The 12810-nt window shown below is 45.2% G+C and overlaps 1 protein-coding gene across 2 annotated transcripts in view; it reads left to right on the top strand.

Annotated features, from left to right (window-relative positions):
* VSTM4 (V-set and transmembrane domain containing 4) overlaps positions 1-12810 on the top strand; it is a 112528-nt gene that overhangs the window by 46918 nt on the left and 52800 nt on the right. For both annotated transcript variants that reach the window (XM_017962795.2, XM_017962796.2), the window contains exon 5: positions 10476-10509. In XM_017962795.2, the coding sequence (XP_017818284.1) occupies positions 10476-10509 (34 nt within the window). The remainder of the gene's footprint in view (positions 1-10475; positions 10510-12810) is intronic.

Below are 12810 nucleotides of genomic sequence, written 5' to 3'. Positions count from 1 at the left end.
AACTTTGGTGAATCTGGCAATTATGTGTCTTGGAGTTGCTCTTCTCGAGGAGTATCTTTGTGGCGTTCTCTGTATTTCCTGAATTTGAATGTTGGCCTGCCCTACTAGGTTGGGGAAGCTCTCTTGGATGATATCCTGAAGAGTGTTTTCCAACTTGGTTCCATTTTCCCCCTCACTTTCAGGCACCCCAATCAGACGTAGATTTGGTCTTTTTACATAATCCCATACTTCTTGCAGGCTTTGTTCATTTCTTTTTCTTCTTTTTTCTTTAGATTTCTCTTCTCGCTTCATTTCATTCATTTGATCCTCAATCGCTGATACTCTTTCTTCCAGTTGATCGAGTCAGTTACTGAAGCTTGTGCATTTGTCATGTATTTCTCGTATCATGGTTTTCATCTCTGTCCGTTCATTTATGGCCTTCTCTGCATTAATTATTCTGGTTATCAATTCTTCCACTCTTTTTTCAAGATTTTTAGTTTCTTTGCACTGGGTACGTAATTCCTCCTTTAGCTCTGAGAAGTTTGATGGACTGAACCCTTCTTCTCTCATCTCGTCAAAGTCATTCTCTGTCCAGCTTTGATCCGTTGCGGGCGATGAGCTGCGTTCCTTTGGAGGGGGAGATGCACTCTTATTTTTTGAATTTCCAGCTTTTCTGCCCTGCTTTTTCCCCATCTTTGTGGTTTTATCTGCCTCTGGTCTTTGATGATGGTGACGTACTGATGGAGTTTTGGTGTGGGTGTCCTTCCTGTTTGTTAGTTTTCCTTCTAACAGTCAGGACCCTCAGCTGTAGGTCTGTTGGAGATTGCTTGAGGTCCACTCCAGACCCTGTTTGCCTGGGTGTCAGCAGCAGAGGCTGCAGAAGATAGAATACTGCTGAACAGCGAGTGTACCTGTCTGATTCTTGCTTTGGAAGCTTCCTCTCAGGGGTGTACTCCACTGTGTGAGGTGTGGGGTGTCGGTCTGCCCCTAGTGGGGGATGTCTCCCAGTTAGGCTACTCAGGGGTCAGGGACCCACTTGAGCAGGCAGTCTGTCCGTTCTCAGATCTCCACCTCCTTGTTGGGAGATCCACTGCTCTCTTCAAAGCTGTCAGACAGAGTTGCTTGCGTCTGCAGAGGTTTCTGCTGCTTTTGTTGTTGTTGTTGTTGTTGTTGTTGTTTAGCTGTGCCCTGTCCCCAGAGGAGGAGTCTACAGAGACTGGCAGGCCTCCTTGAGCTGCTGTGAGCTCCACCCCGTTCAATCTTCCCAGGGCTTTGTTTACCTACTTAAGCCTCAGCAATGGTGGGTGCCCCTCCCCCAGCCTAGCTGCTGCCTTGTGGTTAGATCGCAGACTGCTGTGCTAGCAATGAGGAAGGCTCCGTGGGCATGGGACCCTCCTGGCCAGGTGTGGGATATAATCTCCTGGTGTGCCCATTTGCTTAAAGCACAGTATTGGGGTGGGAGTTACCCGATTTTCCAGGTGTTGTGTGTCTCTGTTCCCCTGGCTAGGAAAAGGGATTCCCTTCCCCCTTGCGCTTCCCAGGTGAGGCGATGCCTCGCCCGGCTTCAGCTCTGGCTGGTCGGGCTGCAACAGCTGACCAGCACCGATTGTCCGGCACTCCCCAGTGAGATGAACCCAGTACCTCGGTTGATAATGCAGAAATCACCTGTCTTCTGTGTCGCTCGCCAGGTTTCCTCTTTTCTACATGAATGTCAGGAGGTTTATTCAAAGTCTATAGGAGAAATCTTCATTTGTGGACTTTCCTATACATCACAGATGTCAAGTTTCCCTGCCACTGCCTATCAATGGTCAAGAATTGTCCCCAATCAGTGCTATAATCAGAAACATCCCCTGAGCATTCCAAGTTGTTCTGTGGTTGGGGGAAGGGCAGGATTTTTCCCCCTGGAAACCATGGGCTTTGAACTGATTATTCCCCAATCCACTGAACTGGAGGAAACAAGGTCTCTGGGACTCCGTGGGACAGGCTCAGCAGATGGAGTCATGGTCCAAATGAGACACTGTCTGTGAGTGAGTCTGCTTCTGCCATGCTCTGTCTGGGGTGTAAGTGGTCACATCAAGTCCCTGTGTCCTAGCTGAGAAGGTGGGGACATGCAGAACAGTGGCGAATTGCCCACATATTGCTCAGGACCCATACCCCACTTCCTCTGAATCTAAGCCCTGTGCCTTCCACTGCAGGGCCATAGCAGAAGCTGTCCTCCCAGAGCCATGGCACCAACACAAGGGTTTTGAGGGTGTTCCTTCCCCTAAATGGTGCCCAAGAAAGTGGCTCAGGCTCAGGTGGTGTTCCAGAAACAGATTGGCAGGTAGATTTGCAGGTAGATCTGCATGGATCTGTAGATCCATGAGGCCTGGACTCTTCCTAACTTTTTTCTCTATGAAATTTAATAACAAACATGATATGATAGGACAGAAAATATATGATAAATATGGCCTTGTTTTAAGATGGTCAAAGACTTCTTTCCTGACTTTGAAGGTGTAACTAAGAATAGTTGCCTTTCTTGTCAACACACACTGGTAATCCCAAAATGTTCAAGGTATCTCTTGCTGAGTAACAAATCACCCAGGAAGTAGTGGCTTAACACAACATTTATTTGTTCAAGATTCTGCACTGGGCTGGGCTCAACTGAGTGGTTCTTCTGGCAATGTCACCTGGGTCATCTGTGTGCCTTCAGTCACCTGAAGTTGACCAGGATTGGAGATCCAAGGTAGTACCACTTTCAGCCCTGGGGCCAATCTCTGAGACAAATAGGACAGCAGGGCTGGTGACATTTCTCTCCCTGGTGTCACCAGCAAGGTAGCCATACCGCCCGACTTGCTCCAGGCTCCAAGGACATACCTAGACTGCCTGCTGGCACTGTGTCACTCTCCCACATTCTATCAATTACAGCAAGTTATGAGGACAGGACAGACTTAGGGAAGAGCAATAGTGGTGAGGAATGTGTGGCTGTCTTTAAATCACCACTCAAAGAAGACTTTATTGCTGTCTCTTCTCACTGCCAGGCTCAGTGGGAAGCAAGGGAGGCCAAGCAAGCAAGGAACAAGTTTGAGGAGGAATAAGGGATACTGCCCAATCATTCCTGGTGGCTTGGCCATAATTGCGACCACCTGTGGGGCCTGAGGATTGATGGTGCTGAGCTGTTACCCCAGCAACCAGCTGGTTCCTGAGGAGCATGGCCTATTTGCATCTAAGCAGGTTTAGAAGGGGTTTGGGTCATGGGGCTGACAGTGATTCCAAAGTCTCAGACTCTAGCAGGTGCCAGAGCTACAGCAGGCACAGGGCACATCCCCCCTTGTCAGGCTGCACCCCAGGATGCTGCTCCTTTTATGGATTATCTGAAGGTGGCCATGGCTCTCATTGCAAGCAATCAAGCATTTGTAGACCAAGCCATGTGTGTCCAAAGAAGCCACTGATCCTCAGAAATGACATCACTAAAACCTGCAACACTCTTAACTTTCAAATATAACATTCTGTCATTTAATGCACTGCACTATGACAAACTTTGCATCACCTCAATTAAAATTAGTAATACAGCTATACACTACTGAGAACAGTGCTTGGTTTGAGGAAGATACAGGCCCTTGTTCTGTTGATGGTTTCCAGGCTCTCTATGCAGTTGTATGTTTGTTGGGCTTCCTTCATCCTGACCACATGCAGGAGACCCAACCCCTGCTGCATGTGTGGGAGCTGAAGGCATCAAGGTATGCAGGCTGCTCACACACATGTGGACAGGAGAGCTGAGCCCAGTACCTGCTCTCCAGCACCCACAGCAATATCCAGCTGGAAAGAGGACATCAGAGTAGCTGGTTCCACTCCGGATGCAACCCCCAGTGGAACCTTGAGATAAACACAGCCCATCCCAGGAGCCAGGAGGCCACAGGCCAGCCCCTCTTCACTCTCAGCCTTGCTGCTTCTCTGCCCTCACCCCAAACCTGACACTGCTTTGCCTCTAAGGGCTCTCAACATTCACGTGAGCTGGAGCTGATTGCACACATATGTTGCTTGCCAAGCACAAACATGCTTTCCCCTTTCCTCCCGAGCTGCGAGTCTCCGTCCTTGCTCTTTGTTGTGCCCGCAGTGCCAGGCACCTCCTCCCAGAGCCTTGACAGCACTGAGTCACCCTGGAAAACACCAATCCTGGTGGCCCAGGGCCCAGCCTGGAATTATTCTGCTGGTTCCTCAATCATACTGGTTTCCAAAGGCTTTTGCTTCTTCACGAATTAGTCCTGACCTGCTGCCTTGGAGTGGCTCCAGCAATCCAACCTTCTGTGTCTGAGCTTTTAAATGTGCAGTTTTTAAGGCACAAACTTGAACTAGATAGGAAAGAGGAGTGGCCTGGCTTCTTTCTCTGTACTCTTCAGTGTGAGCTGTGACACTGGTTGGTTTGCACAGATTGTGCTAGAACTGGAAACAGAACCTCCCAAGGCTTGTTAAGCACCCATGCCTTCCCTGTCCCAGGTACACTCTGCTTCTCCGTGAGGATGAAGCTAAGAGCCTGTGGCCGTTCCTTCCAGAGATGCAAGAAAAGGGAGCTAGGGGTTGCATCCCACTCACAGCCAGACTCGGGTGGGGAGGAGGCCTCCAAGCATAGAATGGGGTGGCTGTGGATGAGGACCCGAGGATGACCTGGGGCCTTGGAGAGGAGGAAGGACTCACTCATCTGGAGTCAGATACATGCACAGCTGGAGTGAGATCTCTCTGGTTCCTCAGTGGGTGCTGGGAGGCTCAGTTGGCTCTCTCGTCAGGCCCCCTGAGCACCCATCTTTCCTTTGTGGGGGTTGGTTAGCCTCCCCGGAGCACTGGACTTGGAGCCTAGGTTCAACGTCCCTTATTTACATAGTGGGTCTTCTGAACTCCCACTCTTCTCTAACATTGGAATGAAGGTTCCTCTTACCTCTTGGGGCTGTGGGAGTTACTTTCTCTGTGCTGAGTGGCTGCCCTTTCTGGCATGGGCAGCTGCAGGGGCACCTTCTCATGTGCAGGGCTCATCCTTCCTGGGGTGCCCCTTCACCACTGTCAGCCCAGCTGCTCAGACAAGTGAAGGCCCTTTGCCTGCTGCCCCCTAGAAATACGTCAGTCATAGAGGTGATCTGACCATTTTTTTAGTAGTCACATTCAAAAAGGTAAAAAGAAACAGGTAAAATTAATTTTAATATTTTCACTTAACCCACTGTATCCAGAATATCATTCCAACAGTATCTATAAATAAAGATGATGAATGAGATGTGTGATATTTCCTTTTTTATGCTAAGGTGTGTCTTCATCATCTGGTGTGATCTCATACTCCAGCACATCTCATTTTGGATTCATCACATTTTGGAACTTGGATAGCCACTTGGAGGCCATGGCTGCTGTGTGGGACTATGGGACCCTGGACAGACAGCTGTGCATGCTGGTCCTTTGCATGTAAGAAATGTGACCTCTAAGTGGCTTTTTGTGCCAAAGGGGCAGGAGGTGGAGGACTTGCTCCTCCTTCTCAGCTTCCCACTTGGTGATAGAGGTGGTCCTGTCCTTATAACTGTAGGCCTGGAAGGTTGTCTGGGCAGGACTGATTCCTGGAGGGGGCTGGGCTCTGGGGCCTGACATGGTGGAGACGGCTGTGTGTAGTAAGGGGTGCACCCTGGTCCTTTCTCTCCCACTGGGGAAATGCAGGCAGGGGATGTGGGTTGAACCCTGAATGAGGGAGGTGCTTTCTCAGGCTGCAGGGCTCCCTGCCCGTGCTGGGCTGCAGGAGATAGGGAGAGTACTGTGGTCCTTCACTCTGAAAACGCTCCTGGGTTCTCACTGTGCATGAGGTATTGTGACCCCTTGCAATGCCTGGGTTGCCACCACATTCCTTGCCTAGAGTGCAGACACTTGAGGGATAGAGCAGAAACATCTATGGGTCCTATTGCAGGGCCTGTGCAAAGCCTGGAGGTCAGAAGACCTGGCCAGGGCATAAGGGTAAGATGGATAAATATCAACTGTGCCTTGGAGGTCCCGACACTGCTACAGGGCCTGATAAGATGAGAGTAAGACTGCCTCCACCTCAAATCACCCAGCTTGGGGTGGCAGTGGTGATAGGGACAGGTCTAGATGGGGAAGACAGAGCCTTCAGGCTGGACATGCCATCTGGGAGGTTTGCCATGGGGTGAGAGTGTGAGCAGCATTGTCCTAGCTGAAAAGAAGAAGAAAGGATGGGGTGGTAGGGAGTACCCCAGGGCCTGCTGCTTCTTATCAGGAGAGGTTGCAAAAATAAACCTTCCTTTTAGAGTCTTCAGAGTCCTAAAGATCCCAAAATCACCATCTGAGAACACATCCTGAGTGTTCACCTCTGTGCAGGAGGGTTGCATGGAGCCGGAGCTTCTAGGTCAAGTGCCTGGGTGCCAGGCCACAACCCACAGGATGTATTGGCTCCATTATGCACCCTTTTTCAGCTGATTGTCTTCTTGGTCTCCCCCACTTTCTAGTGGGTCTCCTAGGATTGCCTCCCACATAAACTCTTGACACTTGAATATTTTTCTTACGATTTCTGCTTCTGGGGGAGGCTAAGCTGGGTTGGCACACTTAGGTAAGTATTGATAGCACTAATTACGCAATGCATATTTACGGGTGACTCTGGGTGAAGTCTTTTTCAGTTGCCTGTGAACCTCATCTTTGATGTCCAGAATCACTTTTGGTCCTATGGGCAGTCCCTCTTAATGGGACCATCAACCCCGCATATATGCCACCGAGACCTCACAACGGTGCCTCAGCAAGCACTGGCAGGGGTGCATCTCCTGTACCCTGGCACTGTCTGGCCTCATCAGGCTCCTTGCCCTTCTTAGTCAGCTCCCTGCCTCCGGGGAATGCTGCAGCTGCTCTACTATTCACTGCATTCCTGATTTCCAGGCTGCTCACCTTGCTACCCCAAGCACTGGACTTGCCAAAACACTGGTCAGCTCATGGGATTATCTTGTGTCCCAGTCCCGTCTCTGCTTGGCTCCAGCTGTGGCACAGTGGTCTGGCCATTTCTTCTGTGAGACTCTATTTCCCCACCTGCAGGACCCTTGACGCCAACTGCTCAGTGTCTCTGAGAATGGTGCCGAGTAAATCGGTCCTCCCTATCCACAGGTTCTGCACTGAGGATTCAACTAAACTCCAATAAAAAATATTTGATTAAAAAAATTAAAAATAACAATACAACAATACAAATAATACCGATGAAAAAGACAGTATAACAACAGTTTACATAGCATTTACCTTGTATTATGTATTACAAGTAATCTAGAGATGATTAAAAGTATTCAGGAGGATGTGTGTAGGTTATATGGAAATACTACTCCATTTTGTGTAAGGGTCTTGAGCATCTTTGGATTTTGGTATCCTTGGGAGGTTCTGGAATCAATGCCCCAAAGATATGAGGGATGATTGTAGTTACAAGAGGGCTCTGGAGTCAGGCTGCCCAACTTTGGCCCTTCCCAGGTGTATTAGGTTGCTAAGGCCGCCACAGCAACCTTTGACAGCAGAAATTTATTATCTCACAGTTTTGAAGGCCAGAAGTCTTGAGATCAAGGTGTCGGCGGGATTCATTTCTCCTGAAGCCTCCCTCCTGGGCTGTACAGACTGCTGCTCTCCCTGTGTCTTCATATGGTCTTCCCTCTGTGCCTGTCTTTGTTGCAGTCTCCTTCACTTTTAAAGACACTAGTCAAATTAGATAAGGGCCCAGCCTAATGGCCTCATTTTAACTTAATTACTTCTTTAAAGACCTTATCTCCAACTACAGTCACATTCTGAAGTGCTGGAGATTAGGCTTCAGTTAGGCTCAGTGGAGGAGACGTAATTCAGCCCATAACATCACCTGAGTGACTTTGGACAAGTTTATTAACCTCTCTGTGCTTCAGTGTCCTCCGCTGTAAGGAAATAATGACAAGGCTACTGTGAAGATTGAATTAGAATACAGAGTTGTAGTCTTCAAACTTTTTTGCTTGAATAGTTCCTAAAATAATTTCAAAAACTATGCACTCAATCATTTTTTTGTTGACATCTAAACTTTTTCATCATAAATGTAAATTGTTGCAAAAAATGTAATTTCCATCTTTGACATCTTAAAAACGAAATGATTGATCCATCTTTCTTTTACATCTAAATGTCTTAAATTTAATGATTGTCTTCATTTATTTAAAGCCATCATGAGAAAAAAAGACCTACTCAAACAAGCTTTAACTGTTAGAAATTTTGTATCGTTCCTTCTTCTCCTTGAATTTTTATCTTCAATACACTTCCCCACAAAATTTCATCCTACTGTAATACATCTTTTGTTTTGAAGGTTCTTTATTTATTACCCTATTATACTTATCTGTAAGATAATATGTGTGTACAAATCTAAATTAATAATTTTTTAATTTCCTCATTTCATAAGTGTCTGTTAAAACATTTTTTAGATTGACTTATCGATATTGCACAATTAGTGAACTTTGGAAAATTAGCATAAGATTAATCAAAATGACATAAAGATATCATAAATTTAGATACATAATTAATAACCATAAGAAGCAAAATTTATTGGGAATGCATTTTTATTGAAATTGATTTTTATTTTTACTTCATATCCCTTGTATGAATTTTTTAGCAATAAAATTTGCTATCAATTTTGTTAATAGATGTTAGCTCTGAAATACTTCAATATAAAGAGAGTGTGAATGAATGAATGAAATTTTCTTTTACTCCTCAATTTTTAGAACTGCTTCAAAGGTATATGTCAAAAGTCACATCATGATTTATCATCCAAAATGATTTTTAATACTCTACCAGATGACAACTGGATTAGGTCATTATTCAATCCTTGTTGAAAGCAAAGTATTAGAAACATCCCCCCCTTGTGAAAGATTTAGTTGCCTAGTTAATAATTTGCTTTCTTGACCCAGATATTAGTATTTTACATCAATTCTTGTTTGATGCCCCATTTACTTTTCAATCTGGGACAAGTCTCCAGGATGGTGTGCTTTGATTTTATGAATAGAAAAGGGTGATGTTAAAAGTGGGGAAGGGAAATGAATACAGCCAGACCTCAGGCATGTTCTAAGAGAATACATTCTTAGGAAAGAATACCATGGGAGGTGAGGATGTGGAAACTGATTCCTTAAAACTGTTTTTCTGAAGAGTACCCAAGGGTATGCAGACCGTAGACTGAAGACCACTGATCCATCTAATAAACTTAGAATAGTGCCAGAGACACATGAAATGTTCAATAAATACTAACTATGGTTGTTATTATTGTTGCATCTATTGATTATCTAGTATACAGTAGGTGCTCAGTAAATGGAACACAGAAAGAGTTTAGGTATTCGTAGAAGGTTAAACCAGATAAACCTGTACAGCTCCATTTGAAGCTGAGATTCTCTTGTCTTACTTTGGAACCTGCATAACAGATCACCCCATATGTAATAGCTTAAAGCAACTATTATTTGCTCTCGATTCCACAGGTCACCAATTTGGGCTGGCCTTAGCTAAACATTTCTTCTGCTGGTCTCAGCCGTAGTCATTCATGCAGCTACAGTCTCTTGGTGCATCACCTGGGACCTGGTTGTTTTGGTCCTTGGGTGGAATAGCTGGTGTCTGCTCCGTGTAGACTCATCTTCCGGTAGGCTAACCAGGCTTCCTCATGTGGTGGCAGAAGAATTCCCTGCAACAAGAGAGAGAGGGCAAACCCCATAGCACAGGTGTCTTTTACACGTCTGATTGTGACACATTGGCTAATGTTCTCTTGACCAAAGAAAGTTCGTGTGGCCACGCCCAGAGTCAGTTTGGGAGGGGGTACGCATGGGTGTGGACACATACAAGGAGGTGTGATTCACTTGGTCCACTGATGTAACAATCTACCACACAATGCAAGGGTGCCCCTGGTTGTTTCAGCTTTACCTCTATTTGAAGTAAATTCAACTGTGAACCTCAGAGTGGACACTTGCTGGATTATATGTCCAGGTATTCTTACTTTTCCTCTGCAGCCAGAATAATTTGGTTTTCCTCAAAGGGACCCACTGTAGAAGGAGGTTTTGGTCCAAGACTGTTTTCGCGAGGGCCTCCTTTTAGTCCTGGGAGAGCACTAATCACAGAATTCAAAATCATTTTACAAGAAGGAGCTTCTAAATGGACAGGTTATTCTATCTGGCCTCAAGAGGGCTTTCTTATGACTCAGGCAGAGCTTAGAGGCTGGGTGACTGTATCACTGCAGGACCCCAACACAACCTGCCTTGGCCCAAAATGAATGCCCAGGAAGTCTGGGGTGTATGGCTTAATGCCTGGCTAGATCCCTGGCTGGGACATATCCAGTCACTGTGGTGTCCATGTTATGGCTCTGCTGTGCTCTTCCAAACAGAAGTATGCAAGTCTTGAGAGTTGGCTGGTATAGCACCAATACCTGAACAACACCTGGCTCCCTGCATTTCCTGGTAATTCCTGGAGCATGTGTATCTGAAGTAGCATTGGTTTACCATCTCCTATTATTTTTCCTTTCACAGTGAGACATTATTTGGTGAAATGCCCTCAGAACAGGTAAGAATATTTCCTTCCTTTTTTCAGATGAAACTCTTTGCCATTTAACTTTCTTTTGATATTACCAAGAAATTGATTAAATTTGTAGTTTTACCTAAAGGTCTGCATATTTGTCCACAAATATGCCTACAAATGTGTATCCTGCATGCATTTGCATGTTTCTAAGGTCTATAGTCTGGTTGTCACCCCCAGGAATCCAGAAAGCATGCAGCCTTTGCTGGCCCAGCAGGCTTGCTGGAGGAGGCTTGGTGTGTGGTCCTGCAGAGCTGCTCCCCAGTTTAGGAAGGGGCTCACACCTGGTCTGAACCACTTTGATACATTTTGACCACACACACCCCTAATTCTCTTCACCAATGCTGACTTATTGCATACCCCGCTTTTAGCTGGTGAGACACACCTTATAGGTAACATAATAGTTGTAAGAGGTACTGCTAATTCAAAGTGTTTAAAAATTTGGAACTTCTGATCCAGACAAGATGGCATAGGTCAATTTCTTCCTTCTCTTCCTTGCTGAGTAAAGCTTTAAACCTTGGAAATAACATTGGAGATAACCAAATGAAGACTTTGAAAGGTGGTGAAAAGAAGGTAAACTGGTTTGGGATCCCAAGACTGGAGGAGTAACACAACTGTAAGACATCTTATGTTTTCCCATCCAACAGCAGAAGGTCACCCAGACTTGCTTTTTTTCTACTCCAATCTAGCACCAGAAAACATTCAGGTAAGCTCATTCCTCCCCTGGATCAAAGGGGAGTTCCCCTGAAAACCTCAAGTGAGCTCATCAGCTGCAAAGAGGATGGCTCAGGAGCTCCCCCCACAATGAGCAACAGAGGAAGAGCTCACTTTTTCTTCCAGGCTGACTCCCTGCCTCAACCAGGTGACACCAAGGCTTCAGGGAAGAGCCAGAGAGAGGCACCTAGACACAAAAGTGGCCCAGCAAGGAAGTTTCTTCATCTCCATGGGTGTGAGGCTTCTCTCCCCTACTGAAAAACATCCAGCTTCCAAATCTGAGGAAACTCTCTCTGTCTCCCCTGGCAGCACTGACAGGGCCCAGTGGCACCATATAAACCAAACAGACCAAAATAATACTGTAAAGGCTCTGAAAATGAAAATGCCGTTGGAACTATAGCCCATAGAAGCAGACCAGGATTGCATGATAAACCTACAAAAATAAGAGATTTAAATAGGACCTGGGACCTTCTGACAAGATACTATAAAAAACCAACCATCATTTTAAAAACCACAAAAATCACAACTTGAATGAGAAGAGATAATTGATCAGATCAACACTGAGATGAATCAGGTATTGGAATTATCTGACAAAAATTTTAAAGCAGTTTTTTTTCTTTTTATGAGATAGAGTTTCACTCTTGTTGCCCAGGCTGGAGTGCAATAGCGTGATCTCAGCTCACTACAACCCTCCTGGATTCAAATGATCCTCCTGCCTCAGCCTCTCAAGTAACTAGGATTACAGGCACCCACTACCATCCCCAGCTATTTTTTTGAATGTTTAGTAGAGATGAGGTTTCACCATGTTGGCTAGGTTGGTCTCAAACTCCTGACTTCAGGTGATCCACCCACCTCGGCCTCCAAAAGTGTTGGGATTGCAGGCATGAGGCACCACGTGCAGCCTTAAAGCAGTTTTTATATAAAAAAAGATTCAATGATAATTCAAATTATCTTAAAACAACTGACAAAATTAAAAATCTCAGCCAGTAAAGAGAAGTTATTTTTTTTAGAAAAAAACAAACATATGGAAATTATAGAACTAAAAAGTACAAAAACAGAAATGAGAAACTTACTGTTTGGGCTTAATAAGAGAGTGGAGATGTCAGTGGGTAGTTTGTGAAGTGGAGAACAGAGCAATAGAATTTATCTAATCTGAACAACAGAGAAAATAGACTAAAAACAAACAAAAAATGAACAGACCTCAAGGACCTACAAGACAAAAGATCCAACATTCTATCATCAGAGTTCCACAAGAAGAGGATAAACAGAGTAGATCTAAAAAAGTATTCGAGAAATAATGCCTGAAAACTCCCCAAATCTGGCAAAAGACCAAGCCCTATAGGTTTAAGAAACTGAGTGAATGTCAGGTATGATAATCTCAACAAAATCCACTTGAAAACACATGGTAATTGAACAGAAAACAAAGTTGAATAACAGTGCATTTCTGCTCTGAATCCATGGAGGGCAGAAGGAAATGGCACATTTTTAAATACTGAAATAAAAGAACTGCCAACCCCAAATTTTATATCCAGCAAAACTATCCTCCAGGAATGAAAGGGTAATAAAGACATTCTC

This window comes from Papio anubis, chromosome 11 (genome assembly GCF_008728515.1).
Source record: "Papio anubis isolate 15944 chromosome 11, Panubis1.0, whole genome shotgun sequence".
NCBI lineage: Eukaryota > Metazoa > Chordata > Mammalia > Primates > Cercopithecidae > Papio > Papio anubis.
Note: the sequence above shows the minus strand (reverse complement) of the source record. Positions and strands in the feature narration are given on the sequence as shown.